The sequence below is a fragment of the Halictus rubicundus genome, chromosome 3 (assembly GCF_050948215.1).
Source record: "Halictus rubicundus isolate RS-2024b chromosome 3, iyHalRubi1_principal, whole genome shotgun sequence".
Classification (NCBI taxonomy): Eukaryota; Metazoa; Arthropoda; class Insecta; order Hymenoptera; family Halictidae; genus Halictus; species Halictus rubicundus.
Genome location: NC_135151.1, coordinates 5529818 through 5545752, shown reverse-complemented (window position 1 = coordinate 5545752; position 15935 = coordinate 5529818). Strand labels below are relative to the sequence as shown.

Sequence of the window (15935 nt, the reverse complement as noted above, 5' to 3'; positions counted from 1 at the left end):
TAGAGTTTTGTCCCAAAGTCCTCAATAGCAAACTGAGACCGTCATAAATTAAGAGACGAACCGAAGGGCACTTGAAGCGGACCCAACGGTCTATCGACACTTGGGTCAAGCATGGGTGGCCCGGAGGAAAGTCCCATCATCTTCTCCGATCACCTCGCCGTTCCGAAAACAAACACGCGAAGGGCGGAAGGAACGGGGGTGAGACGAAGAAAAAGAACAGCTCTGATTGGAAGGACCCAAAGCGTGGGTTAGCCAATCAGGGTTGTTTAGGATTTTTACCAGGGCAAACGAAGGCGTTAGAATTAAGTTGTACAGGACTTTTCGAGGAGTCACTCAGAAGTCGTCGCGAGATACACTTCGCATAAAATTGTACAGTCGCGAACGATACCTGTATATATAGAGATTAAATTGAGTTCGCCAGCAAAGTTTAGTTCACGATAAATAGACCCTATCCACAGATTTTATAGTGTCATTATCAAATTCAACTGGTCGTCCACTTCGAGGCCTGTCAGAGAGATCATAATCACCAGCAGCAAACCTTCTGAACCAACGTTCACACTTGTTGACCTTCAATACGTCTCCATAAACATCGCAAATTTTCTTTGTTGTTACCGTTGCATTAAATCCCGCATGAAAATGAAAAAGTATGCAATGACGAATATGATCCTCGGAAGGTACTGACGCCGCCATTTTATTCCAGGGTTCTAAAAAAAAATTATACTCTAGAATATTTTGAACATAGGCTGCTTTACCGAAAACTGTAAAAGAATACGTGTTTCCTCTTCAACGATCGCTACAGAACTAAAGGCAAAACAAATTCGTTGCAAATAATTGATTATTTATGGGTACCCCCAATATAAGCGTTAGAAGTAGGCCAAAAATTCGCGCTCGTCCATCGACAGCGTTGCGAAACGAAAAATATTCGGCATCCGAGTAATCACCTATGTGTGAGACTGTGGTTCCGCCACGTTTGCAAGATTCATTCGGCCGTGTCACACGTAATTGTCAGACATTTTGCAATGCGCGTGATAGAGTCAACGGGACATTAAGGTTTCAGCAGGTATCGCGATGGCGATAGCGACGCAAGGATCGGCGTTCGCCCCGTGGGCTAAACACGACGTTCCGCAATTTTTCCGTGGCCGTGCAGTTTCTCAAACGGCGGGGCATTCAAGAAAACAGGCGGTGGAGGGGGAGGGGTTACAGGGAGCCTAGCCCGTGTACGCTCGTGTAACAATATTTTTCGCTTCATGCTCGCCGTCTGGCCGGCCTGCTTTAGTTAACGGGCAAACTTCGGGCGAGCTTTTCTATTTTTTAGAAGTCTATTCGCGGGCGCTTTTAGTTAGAGCAAGAGCGGCCAGGGGCTTCGGCAGGGGTTGCGGGGGAGGCGGTGATAAATCGTTCAACTTTGAAAAATACAGTGGCGAGAAGCGAAAGAAGGATGGCGGTAATGAACGAGCTCCTGAATGCTGAATGTTTGTTGCTTTCGGGAGAAGAAAGTTTCGCGAACGGTGAAACTTTGCGTTCGAGTCTCCGCCGGGGTTCTCTTTCTTTTTTTCTCTTTTTGTTTTTTTATCCTTTTCCTATTCCCGATGAGGAGACAGTACAAAGAACGGTACCCGTGGCCGGGGAATTTGCAAAGTTATCGATACTGCGAAACAGAGAAACGGACAGGCTAAGTGCTGCTCTCCTCGGCGCGATGCATTCAGGGGTTGCGTCGATGAACATCGGATTTAAGTTATCTAGGAGGATATCGCGGAAGAAGGTATCGGAAAGCCATAATGCGTATTCCATTCTACGTACAGCCTCGTCCGAAATTATTGTCGCTCGTACATTATTTTCGACCTCCCACGGATGTGTGTATTCTTCTTCGTAATTTGTCTCCAGCGTGACGGACCCGGCCGTATCGTTTTTTCGAACACGCGCATGCTGAAATTTTGCGTGCGCGAGAAGAAATGAGAGTGTCTACTTGCGCTATTTCGCGATGTGTAGGCTGAATGGAACGTAAACAGCGGCGCGGAGCTCCGACGAAAAACTATGCCTAACGGGACATATCGCGAAGCGAAAGAATCGCGACGAATTTGTTTCCGAAAAGACCTATTTTCATATCCTAACCCAAACAATTTCTTTTTATCTAAATAACAGAGTTATTCATGGTGGCAGAGTTAGGCGGGACACCCTGTACATGGAACGTTCTATTTTCAAGCGATATTCCTAATTTCTTTCATTAGCGAACGTTGTGAACCGCAATCTCGGAAATTCTGTTACTAATTCGAAAAGAAGTTTTAATCATTGTTAATGTAGATCTGAAAATTTGGATCGCAACAGCGTGCCACTTTCGGAACACATTCTCGCCAGTAGAAAACGTAGCACAGAAACAATTCATGAAACTCAAGCGGAGCACCGTGAAAAGATAGAATGGGAAAGAAAGTGTGGTGGTCGAATGAATGAAACAAACCCTCTCGTTTAATTGTATGAAAATGAAACTATTATCATTCAGCCCCGCAGACTTTTATAGCAAATAGTACTTTGCACTTCTTGTTCCGCGAGTACGATTACACTCCTTTGATCGTTCGCATTGTTCATTTCAATTTTCAGTTCATTTACTTATGGTATACCTCGAAACAGAGTTAGTTCTAATAATACCATTTCATAATTGTCTCACTGTTATGGTTCCGCTGAACTTTCAGTCTTCATTATTCGTTTCTTTCGTTGTAGATTAATAGACTCGCTCTCTCTCTCTCGTAATTTACTCTGTCCTTTAAAGAACTATTTGCGTACATTCAATTGTTACTTTAATTACATTTAATTGCCACAATTTTTTGCAAAAATTTATGTTTATATAACCTAGCGTACTGAATTTGTCAATATTTTTAGTCAAAGTCTTTGGTAGCCTTCCTTATCTACTTGATAGTATTTCTTAAAGTGGCTGAATTAAAAACATTATTTTATAGATCTGTCAATCATTGTATACTAAAAACTGGCATAAATTAAAAATTCAGCAACCCTTGTGCCAGCTGCAAGGTTAAATAAGTTGCGTTGATTTAATGGAATTTTTGAGATTGTTAGGTAGACAGGTATTGATTGTGTACTTGTATGGTTGCAGTCGAGAATAAAAATTATATCGTCTCCAGCTCTTTGCATGCATCGACCAGGCTTGTGCTTGGCCCGTATAGAAAAGCCATAAATTCAAAATTCAACAAACCGTTCTCTCTCCGGCACATTTTGTGGACTGATAGCCCGAGAAGAGTAATCGAACACTGTAAATGCATTTCAAGCGCATTACTATGCACACCCTGTCCAATATGATGAAGGGAAAGAGCCGAAGTAACTGCGCCCGGGACGCTCGGTGCATTCACGTTCTAAGCTCTACTTAGGTTGCCCGAGGAGAAAAGGTCCGAGACGGAGGTTGGGTCTTGTCGAAAAATTGTAAGAACTTTCGTGAGGCTTGTCGAAGGCCTTCCCCGGCAACTATGAACTTCCTTCGGCGTCCTAACCGGGCAGAGGAAAAGAACGGTGGACTGGGGTAGACGATTCCAGAAACAGTAATTTTTCTTTCGAGACCTTTCCTAGCCCGGATCCCACACCACCAATCCGGCTCTCCACACAGGTTGAAGGGCTAGGACTTAAGTGGCCCGATGGTGGCGGTAGCCCCGTAACAGCGGAAGTATGACAAATTGAAACGGCCATCGACACAAGCGATCTCCAATCATATCAGCAGACATAAGCCGCCGCTTAACTCCTCCTTCGAGTGTGAAAACCCGGAGGCACGTGCTGCGACCTTGTCTATGGTTGGGCATAAAGCGCAGAATATAGGGTGTCTCGTTTAAGCGTCACTCCCCGGCCCCAAATATCTTTTTCTGCTTGGTATCTTGCAGACATTGTTTCCTCCGAATGTTGTACACCCATTTCATAGAAATATTTATTGTAATGTGTCCTTCAAATGACCCCGACGCCCGAAAATGAAGCTTAACCTTAAAATTCCCGTAAACCCGTAAAAATTGTCGATCCTTGAACTCTTGCATCTTTGTCTGAAAAAAAATCTGAAAATATTTTGCCTGTGCTCATTTCGAAGTGTGAATTCTCTACTTTCGTGTTCTTAAGCTCAGTTCGTTCTGAAATCCCTTTGTTGTTTTACAAAACAGAGTGCCGCCTTTTTATACAAAGGAGCCCGAAGCGGTTTTTCTTCTCTTGGCATTTTGTGAATTCAAACGAGTCTACAGAGTTTAAACAATTTTTTTCCGCGTCCAGTTCAATGTGACATGTTGAAGAGAAGTCTCTCCTTTGCAACGTCCTCTCGAAAGTTAACCTACGATTATTCCCGACTTTGTTGCAACTTGATCTTTGTGTTAGTTTTTGAAACTGGCTTTTAAGCTATGGAATGTTCTGTGTCCAATTTGCATAGATAATTTAACAGAGATTAAGAGCGGAATTTATATTGTTGAGTCATCGTTAACTTTGTATACGTTCTTTATATCTTACATATTTACATATGTTATGAATGCATAGTGCTCTGCAGTTCAGAGATGAAAAAATATCAAATAAAGTTTATCATACGACTTTTTTCCTAAAGTGTTCGACTGTTTGTAATTACATCGTAAATATGTAGATTGGAAATGTTGGAAATCTTTGCAGAGGACAGCCGGTTTTAAAAACTGAAGATCGCATGAAAATTCGTAGCCTAGCAATGACAACGGCATTTTGCTTCATTAATTACATACTCCTAGTTGACGAGTACGTGCCGTTACATATTATTACACAATATTATCGATCAATACCATCGGTTCATTAAAGGATTGGTAATTCGCGCTCTCTGAATTTAGTAATTAATTTCAGTCTCTCGCTCGCTCGTTAAATAAAATCAAACCCCTCCAAATAATGATGTTCCAACAGTCCGACCGCGGGGCCGTTGTTTTCACTCCGCGATTTCCGTTTGAAGTGACACGCGAAATGTATCGTTCCGTGTATGAAAAATACACCGCGGAACAAATATCGCGGCAGATTTATTGTAATAACAATTTTCAGGCCGACGGAACGCGTCCCGGCGGGACCAGCCCCCGCGTGCACGCGAGAACTAATTCAATTAAAAAGTACGGAACAAAATAGCAGTGTGTGTCTGCCCGAAGTGATTAAAAACACTTTTGATTAGCACCGAGCTGTCGGCCAATCAATGCGAATCTGTTTCGGCAGTGATGCACGAGAACCGTCGCAAACTCGCCACGGTATTACATTAGCGAAACAATTATATCAAGTGTGCCCATGTCAGCGATATTTTTATAATATTGTTCCATTGTAACAGGTTTCGATTGTTGTAGCCAATTAACTGAAATGCGACCGCACTCGATTCTTTCGTCATGGAAACGTGTCGCGATGGAGTACAATATTATACGAGCGTTCTGTGTGCGGTTGTTTGTAGGCGTCGATGCTTCGACCATAATTAAGGGAGGCAGAAATGGCTATGCTCTAGTAAAATTCGTTATTAAACAATATCCCGACGATTCACTGTTTTTATACGAGTTTGTATATTCAAAATATTTGCGGGGTTCAAGCTAAATCACGTTTTAATACTCTGAACGCTGTAGGAATTGTGCCAATCAATTAAGCAACCAAGGGAAAACATTTCACATCAAATGGGGAAACGTTCGACCTATTTATATTCACATACGTATGCGAGAAATATAAAATACTCTTGCCATGGAAATTACGAATCTGTAAAACTTGTTAAAAATATTTTGTATACATGCATTCTGGTCACTAATGCTCTAAATGGATGTGTGACGTTAAGGAAACGAATAAAAATGGCAGAATTTATTATTCTTCGTGTTAAAATTGAAGTTTAGGTTCAACTTAGGTTAAAACTGAAATTCGACAACTGACTTTGTCGTTGCTAAAAATATTTTCATCGTCGAATATTCGACTATTTATAATGTTAGTGTGATTTGTTTGATCTATTGGGTCGTCCCATAAGTTCGTGCCGTTTACTCTTCTACCATTTAAATTCTAAAAATAAAATATGTAATCACCCTTTCATTCGACAACCTCTTCCGACCTTTTTGGCAAAGACATCATACCGTCACTATAAAATTTCTGCGGTTTTTCATCAAAATACTTTTCAATGGTGAATAATATAAACATATCCACGGCACGAACTTATGGGACGACCTAATAATTAGCTTTCGCCAGGAACGTATAACGAATCGGCAAGGTGGTCGATAGATTTCCTCAATAAATTATATGACGTATGCACAGACGAATACCTCGAAAGATTAGCCCTCTCGAGGTCCTTCGGACATCAGTGACTTCGAGGAGGGACCACAAGTGGAACACAAAAGAACACAGTAGAACGCAAAAGCTACTTACGCGGTGCCGTTATGTCGTCCGATGGAGATCAATCGATAGATTTGTAGTTCGACTCGCTGGCCAGTGTCCGGCACGAATCTGTATGTACACCTCGAGGGCCCTTCAAGAGACGGCGACTTTATTTGCCCGAAGCCGCGATCCGATTTTCTGAATAACTGCTTGCTGTCCAGCGTTATATTGCACACTGAAACAAACAACGTGGAACCGGTAAATACGTTTCTAGTCGTTCCACCCTCGAGCGTCGAAACTCTGCCCAAATTGATCTATGCAACGATGCAGTTCGTACAATATAGGATCAAATTGTAAATACCCATTTCAAAGAAAATCTAGGGTTCAACTCTTGGCTTAACTTCACCTTGGCAACCCAGAAATTTTTCACATTTTACTAGATAATCTTGTTCATCTCGACGAGAAAATGCCAAAAATCGATGTTTCAAGGCGAGGAATTCACTGGTTCAATAGTTATGCGAGCCGACACCAGACTTTCCGATTAGACCACGCCTCTGTTTAGACACAAACTTCAACCAGTGAATTGCTCGCCTTGGAACTTCGATTTTTGGCATTTTCTCGTCAAGATGAATAAGATTACCTAGTAAAATGTGAAAAATTTCTGGGTTGCCAAGGTGAAGTTTGACCGAACTCTTATTAGATCCATGGTCCATGCGCAGGTATTCGTATTTACAAAATCAAAGTCCATGGTAGGTGTTACCTAGTTTTTTAAAGACTTGATATATAATTTTGATTCGTTACTTTATATATAGTAGTCCATGAACTTTGTTTATATTCGTAGCAAAAGTGTTTTATGAATGTTTCATCTCTAAATCTCGAGTTTGTCTGTTTAGGGAAGTTGCTTTTCTGTTGACTAGAATTTTGTCATTGTCATTGAAATTGAAATTTGGAACATGGAAATCCTGGGGAAAAAATGATTTCGAGGATAAGGAAATAAAATCCAGGTCACTCGGTAGCGCAACACTACCAGACGGAAGCATCGCGCCGCTTATAACGATTTTTCCTGCTTAGGGTGGTTTGTCGTCCTGACAGGACGGACGTTCGTCTCTGTGAAAGAGGCGACGAGCTGTCGCGACACAGAACCTTGTGCGTCTGTCTCATATGGAGCCCGAATCGATTCCTAATTGCCCTCCGAAGGACTTCCTATCGGAAACTTCTGTGATTACGTTGCAGCGCCGGAAAATATATTAGCGGATGGTCTGAACGGCAGATCCAGGAAAGATAACGCTGGAAGTTCAGTTTGGCAGTTCCGGAGTAATTAAGTAGTTGTGAAAGTCGATGAAAAATACTTGATCGCTTGTCCGAGGAACCTTGAACTTCATGTTCGACAACGTGGTTTTCCTATCCGTTCTGTAAACAGATTTAATCAAAATTATTGAAAGCTACATTTGAATGTTTGTTGCATTATTCGTATTGTTCAGTTGTTTTTTTACAGAATTACTTGAATACACATTTAATGGGATACTGCACGCGGCGCAATTAGTTTCAATGTTGCAATGTAACGGGGAAACTCGATACGCGGAAAAAGAGCGTCCAAAATCAGTTTTTAAACCTCATCGCTTTTCGCTGGAATGAAAAAAACCGGCTTTTTTCCCGGCAGATTATTAAAAATATTAAAAACGAGCTTTCCGTGCTGTCAATTTTACGGGTTTTTCAATCTTCCGATTTCAAAAACGAAAAAAATAATTCAACTTTGAATATCTCGAAATACGATTTAAAAGAGACATTCCGAATAACGTTTCGATTATAATTGATACATTTTTATCAATACAACGCCGTCCCTGACGAATTTCTACAAATCTACGAAATTACCTCCGAAATATCACGAACGCTGCCGGAACAGTTTTAGTTGACCGCTAATTGGAGCAATTATGAATCCCGTCAGTGCCCCGGTCTCCATCAACGAACGATGGCAACCGATACTCGGTGAAAATACAAACATTACGCCGCTAGTCTGACTACAGTAATTAAGTGTCAGCTGTGTGTTTTAGCTACGCGTAGAAGAAAGACTCGGAGGAGAGAAAAGAAAAGTTTGATCGATGGAACGAGGGGGCAATAATGTCAGGAGTAATTAACGAAGCGGTAGACGAATGACGGGTCGAGAAAGAACACGTAATCAGTTATGGGAATGAGAAGGGCAGAAGAGGGTAGCAATTTCGGTGACAGGATTTATACATTATCTTGGGAGCTGGAGGGGTGATCCGTAAACATCCGAAAGAACGTCTCTCTCCTTTTGATCGATTTCGCGATTATCGCCGAAGCGGCTTTGAGAATCCCCACCCCATTCTATACAAGACCGTTCTGTTCTCTTCTTACCACTCTAGTCTCGTTTACGCGAACTGTTTCCAGGTTACCTGAGCAGCTTCTCTTTCGGAGTTGCTCAGCCGTTCGCCTCCAAAGAAGCTCTAATTTCCACTTATTCGCGCGACGCGACTAACAGAGGCTGAGATACTGGCGCAACCAGCGCTGAAGGGATGGGATATAGCGGCTTAATGGCGTAAATCTTGTTTCTAATGACGATACGGATTCAAAGGGATCGCGGTTGCCTTTTCGAAGTGACGTAATTGCGTTGCGCGTAGGATGGAAGTAAATACTCGAATTGGACGATTGGCCAGGCCGGGCGAGCGTCGGCGGGAGGCGGGAATGGTACTCTAACTGCTAGTTGGATTGCTAACGAGTTTAACAGTGAAAGGTCTAACTAGAAGTTGTAGTTCGAGGTGATACCAAGGACTCCGGGATGGTGCAAGCAGAAAAGAATCGCACCGCAAATCCAATTCGAAGATCTTTCGCTTGCCAGAGGACTTCTTTGAGCATTACATTACTCGGACCGTCAATGGTTCTTTTCGAAATTCTGCTAACGCGAACGCTGTTCCTCAATCGGGATCAAATTGTCTGCACGAGAGCTTTCCGACTCCCTGTATTGCGCATGGAGACTCCTCTTATCGATTGTCAAATAATTTTTATAGAAATACTTTTCATGAGGAAGCATCCAAGAGACTTTCCTAGGGGAAAGCTGCCGATATCGGAACAGTTAAGAAATTTTGTGTTCTATTTTTACAGAATGGCCAAACGATATCTTGTTTTAACACTAAGCGTACCATGACCGGTTTAATGACGCATCTCACATTTTTTATTTTGCAATTCTTGAAATTACGAAGATACTTCCATTAGGAATTATTAAATCAATTTTTTGATGCAAGCACATTGTGAGAAATCTAGATAAATTCAGGCTTGTGTAATTTTTATAAAACAACGGGTACTGGTACCGGTAGAGTTAATATTCCAGAAAGATAATCGGCATATAATGACTCATTGATCACACAGTAACGCCCCAACTATATCTATTTAGAACAGAAGGATATATATTACAAAAATTGTGGGCTATAAAAGAATACATATTAATGGCATTTAGATAACTTCTCGGTGCCTCATAAAACTAAATCTAGGAATAAATATTGAAGATTAGAATGGGCTTGGGTTAGAGTTCTTACTATGTTCTTAAATGCACATAATTTTTTAGCTATTTCCAGAAAAGAGGTAAAATGTAACAAAAGTGTGGTGACTTGGATTCTTCACATGTTTTAATTTCGTAGAAAATTGCCTTTGACACGATATTACGTTACACGGGAAACCATGTAACTTTGTCATTTAAACTTTAACAGTTTCCAAGATTGCGAGTGGTTTCGCCCATTAAACTCGAATCTCCGCCGATAAAAGGATATGCCTTTGGCTTCTGGCTCTTTTACAAATCTCCAAAGTTTTGCGAAAATCGAGGGAAACCTTCTTAACAATTATTCATCCTTAAAACATTAGCTTTCATGTCGGTCATACGTGGATGATATCATTCTTATATTAGGTATAAACATTAACATTCACTACGATGTACAGGGTGTTCGACTACAAATGGGAGGAAATTTAAGAATAAGAAGAATAAAAGAATTGTGATTTCGGCTTCATTTTTTGGTTATTATCAATTAAAAATCCGCCTGAACTGCGGCAACCCGGCCAACAGAGGTGTGCGTTGCTTACGTCATAAAGGCGCGCGACAGTCAGGTATCAAAAGGGGTCCTCGCTCGCAGCCAATGGTTAAGCTTTGACGTCACACACTATAGCCAATAATTCGGCTAGAATCGAAAATGCGTGTGGAATGACCCAATCGGACGGTTCACACGCCGAATTCTTGACAGATGACTTCTTCCGAGGCACCTCTGTTGACCAGGCTGCCGCATTTTAGGCGGATTTTTAATTGTTAGTAAAAGGAGCCGAAATGACAATATTTCTACTCTTCATATTTGCCTTATATTGTCATGGAGAACCACCCCTTAAACTTTCTCCCACCTGTAGTCGAACACCCTGTATTTCAGATAACGGTGTAATTACTATGATCAATCTTACGTTTCTAATTATGGCTTCATTAATTATTAGATGCATGCCAAAGGTTTCGTTTTTTTTTTCAATCGTGCATGCACAATGACTTGAAATTATCATACTTTGTGTGCAATTGTTTATCTGCTATAGATGTATCTAACAATAGCTATCTTCATCGTCGATTTACAATATAAATACAAGAAACTTGAAAATAAAAGTAAAACCATTGCATACACACCTGATAAATTAGGTTGGCTTTGGTGGATTTTTGAGAAGATTGTTTGGCAGTGTATTCGATGCGGAATGAGTTGAGAATCGAGCGTTTTTAAAAATTCGTTTTCGCTAACGAGCCTGGCGTTCCAACGAATATTAACATGAACGGCGATGGAAGTGAACAATAATACTTACTGTTGGCGCAGTGTTCCTCCAGTCCGCACTGAGCGCATCTGTCCGGCGATGCTGCACCGCAGCTGCATCCTCCGGACGGAACGCAGCACGCGCACTCATTGCTGGACGAATTAAAACTGCAGGCGCAGCCACTCGTCGTTTTTGTCCAAAGATCCACTTGACCTGGAAAGAAACGCGGAACGGTTAGAAAATGAGTTTAAACAGTCGTGTCTAAAGCGGGTCGTTAAGAGACGAAATACTCGATGCGAGTGTTTCATAAGGACACCGTGGTAAGGCGGAGCGAGAAATGTGGAACATTCTCTGCACTTGAACGAAGCCCCGTCTTTCTTTTGTCCGACAAGGCGCACGGTCGTTCCCCTAGTCTGCTGATAGACAACTTTATTCCCTAATAAAGAACAAATCAGATCTGCCAGGAGACGGTACCGGTTGACTAAATTCATTCAATCACGTTGATACTGTTTTCCTCTGTCTGGTACCTGATTGCCTGCAGAGAAACAACTTAGTACTCCTGTCTGAGCAATCGTGGACTTATTCCACTTGTCTGGTTAAGCGTGGACCTCGCTTTCATTTTTTTTTTTAATCAAATTACAATATTAACCACATCATTCTGCAAAATGATATTCTGATTTTATTTCATTATCAATGAATCTGCTCCTTTTGTAATACTCGACCTACTTCTTTTTTATCTTATTCAAATACAACTATGCGGAACCAAATAACCAAAGTATTTCTTACTATTTCATGTTCAATTCTCTAAATGAAGTGTTTAATCATTTTCCTGTATTTCGGTGAAATATTATAAATTAATTTATGCTATATTTGCATTGCATCGTGGAATCATTATTAGTCAATATGAAAATTAACATGATATTATAGAACAATGCAGTGCGCATCTGCAATGACAAATTACATTTGTAGATACAGTAAAGCGTTACATGGTAAACATTACCAACACACGATACCTTCCCATATAGTGCTCCTTAAAATACTTGAGAACAATAGTTCAAAGTCTAATCCATTTCCGTATCGCATTGAGAAGTGAAATCAGTATTGAATCAACGAATTAAATATTTAACGTTACCGTATTCTATCGAATCTGTGCGTTCACGTTGGATGTGCATCGAGTTGAAGACGAAATCTCGTGTTCAATATGTCCTTAAGTTCTCGCATAAATATTGATGTGGTCGAAAAGGGCAGCGGCGTGGCTGGCGAATAATCTTTCATGGCTCGTTTCGTGGAATGTCGTCTTGTAAGGTTACAACTATCACCAACCGTGTCGTACATGGGAGTGCAGGATTACGAAATTGGTCGTTAGAAACTACGTTACCGACGGAAATCCTCGCAGTCAACCGCAACGTTCCTTCAGGTTTATGACACGCCAAGCTATTGGACAGTTAACTTCCGACACTAAATATATGGGCGTCTAAAAAAAAAAAAAACAGTAAAAGATAAGTCCTATTCAAGACATCATCAACCAAGAAAAACTGAAATATTTGATCAAATTTATACACCATTCTTCATCGTTTACAACTCAAATTACTTGACCAATTTCAATGAAATTTTCAGCATCCGTATAACTTATGTACATGAATCTACAAAACATTTTTGTAGACAATTTTTACTCAAACAACCCGTACAAAAATGTTGTAAAAAGCAACTTTCGGTATTTTTCGTTTCTTTTTCGTGATTCAGACTAAACGCAATTTTTTCAAAAATTTGCATCACATGTCACGCAGTACACCAATCTTGGCAGAAATGCTCGAACGGGAAGAACAAGTCCGATCAGACCGGGCGAGCATAATTATGAATAATTCGTTCGACAATGGAACGATGGCTGTATCTTCTTCTATCATCCGTCGTATCTTCAAAATATCACGCTGCTCGCCGGCTCAAACAAAAGCATCGGGAGTGGCTTTAGGTGGACGGATCGGATTAAATTCTTTGTCGATTCATTGTGAAACGCGCGGGCACACATGAGGGAATCCAATGACAAGCAAGCCTATTCAGCTTGCAGTAGTGTGCGCGACTTCGCGGTTCGGGTGTGTGCGGACGATGCTAAGCCGGTTAGAAAACGCAATTCTTCGTACACCGGGGCAGCACACAAGTAACGGAACACGCGGTGTATCGTGTTTTCCGCACATTTGGGCCTGATTGAAATTGCCGTTCAATCGATCCCGTCTATTCGCGACCCTTTGTCGTGTATGGCTTTTCCACCCCCCCCCCCGCGGCCGGTGTCCTACCCCCTCGACTCCGCGTTCGCTTAACATTTCGACTGTGGTAACACATTTTTTTTCCCCTCCCCTCCCCGGAACGCGTTTTCCCTTTGCTCCTCCGCGTCGCTGTTCACGCCACTCTCCGGCTGTCCGGTTTTTTATTTTCTCCTCTCTTCCCTCTTGCGCCGACGTGTCCCAGGATACCGATAAATAGAAATGCACTGAAAAACGGAACCGGAGGCGGAATATAACCCCCGGACGACCGATTGCTCATTGTTTTTGCTCGTTCGCCGGGGAAACGCGTCCATTTTTCTTTCGAACGCGCCGCAGACCCTTCGCTGCCTCTGCCGACTTTGCGGCTCGAAATCCGCTACTAATCCGTCAATTAATAAACTGTCGTTTCGACCACAGTTCCGACGAACCGTCCTCCGGCTTACCGTGTATTTCATGTCAGGCTGTAGCATAGGGAACGTCCGATTTCGAACGGTAACGTTAAACAAACATAATCTTCTAAATATGCTTGTTGACCGAAGTAAGCAGCATCCTAATATTCCGTCAATGAATAACAAGACCCTTGATTGTATTACGGTAGAACAGGACTGGATACGTTTGCCCCGATCCAGACGAAAACGTCCTCCCACCGTGGGCGCCCACTGTCCCCTTCCAGCAAGCTGTTACCATGGAGAAAGGACGCCTATCGCGAGTAGCTACGAAGGTGGGGCAACGAAGACACGATGCAGCAGCGAACGCGACAAAGGTGAGCGTTGCATGATAGAGAGAGAGAGAGAGAGATAGGTTGGTGGGGGAAGCAAGCGTTTGAAGGGCCCCAACCGTGCCCAGGCCTGAGACGAATCCACATGTTGCCCAGAGTTGGACGGCAAACCACCTCGGTCGAATTGCAAGCAATGATTCGCGTTATCGTGATCATGGATCGATCGATCTTGTTACGTATGGAGACGTTTCTCCACGTTCATTTCGATTAGAAGTTCTAATCTCTTTTTCTGAGAACGAAAAGCGTCCCAACAGGCCCCTTGTTTAATAATTGTACTCCGGCTGGACGCAGCTGGCACGAAGCATGATTCAGTAACAGCACCGTACGATTTCCTAATATGGAAATCTTCAAAACATCCCCTTCTGGAATGTTTTGTCAAGATAGTCTTTGATAGGAAACATCCTGGCTAACCCTTCGTTTTACCCCTATAAACAAAAGATCCAGCTGCAAACCTTAAACTCACTAGAAACGACAAATACGAGTATGCGACCGTAAAATAAAACAGATACATTCCCCTCTCATTTTTAGGGTATATAAACCCATGCATTTTCATCCTCTTTGGTTAGTCGAGAAGCGGTTCAGTCAAGATTCAGACGCGGTTCAGTACTCGTGCAGTCACGTCGCGTCAAGTCTAGTGAGATCGGGTTAAAGTCCCTTTCGAATCAAACGTAACCTTATAGATTCCGTTAGTTCGGTATATATTCTATTTGGCATTCAACAATCGCTATCTAACCCCGCATTGCCAGTGCGTCAACACCGTGCATCATTAGGTAACAATTTCTCTAATTGTACACTTACTACATCCACTCGCGACACAAACAATCACACTTGTAACTATTCCAAATCAGAATATATTTGTCTTGTTTGTTAACTCGCGTAATCTACAACCTTTAATTATTGCCTGATATCCTAATCTAATAATTGAACGTTCCCACATGATACAATCTTACCGCTCGGATTGTATCCATTAAATTATATATAAGTTACGAGGCTTACTAATCTTAGATTCAATTCAACGAAGATTTCTCCAACCTAGTGGCTCCCCGGTTTCGCATTGGGTGCGTCCACGAAAATTATACCATCCTAGCGGAACCCTGATTTCGCATTGGGTTCTTCCGTATCCTAGCAGCTCCCTGGTCTCGCATCAGGTGCGTCTGTGAGTTATCCACCTTCCTTTAAATCGGGTTCGCCGCGTGTCTCTCCTAGTGACTCCCCGATTCCGCATTGGGTGCGTTCACGAAGTTTCATCCTCCTAGTAGCTCCTCGGTTTCGCATCGGGTGCGTCTGCGTTTGACTCGAACCTCCCAGAGGTTCCCTGATTTCGCATCAGGTGCGTCCTCGACGTCAACTATCCTAGCGGCTCCCCGATCTCGCATTGGGTGCGTCCGCGTACTTAACTAACAAATTGAAACCATATTCCTGGGGTAACAACCCCTCGCCGGCCTCTCGCGTTGCTCGCAGCCCTGGCTCGTAACAATCTAATCCAACACGAGAAACAGAAGATGATAAATCAATTTCATCAAAGTCGTCACCAACTCCCTAGGCCAAGGATCAGCAGCAATCTACACAATCCCGCATCTTGCCTACAGTCGGACGACAAACCGCCTCGAACAAATTGCCACAGCAACAACGGTGTGGGCGTAATCGTGATCGTGGATCGATCGATCGGCTGTGTAAAGGAACGCGGCTTTGGGAAAAGGTCCCGCGCCGAGCCGACGCCTAATAGAGATTTCCGATTGATTCTGCAAACGTGGAGATACGTGCGCGTGATTGATTGTCTTCTTCTTCGCCGGTGGGATCGTCGAGGA

General features: G+C 42.4%; 1 protein-coding gene across 1 annotated transcript in view; it reads right to left on the bottom strand.

Moving 5' to 3' along the window:
* The window catches only part of LOC143352474 (uncharacterized), a 465026-nt gene that overhangs the window by 272926 nt on the left and 176165 nt on the right, over positions 1 to 15935 (bottom strand). Inside the window, exons 3-4 of the mRNA XM_076784988.1 lie at positions 11143 to 11304; positions 6358 to 6541 (exon numbers count right to left, since the gene is read on the bottom strand). Of these exons, the coding sequence (XP_076641103.1) occupies positions 6358 to 6541; positions 11143 to 11304 (346 nt within the window). The remainder of the gene's footprint in view (positions 1 to 6357; positions 6542 to 11142; positions 11305 to 15935) is intronic.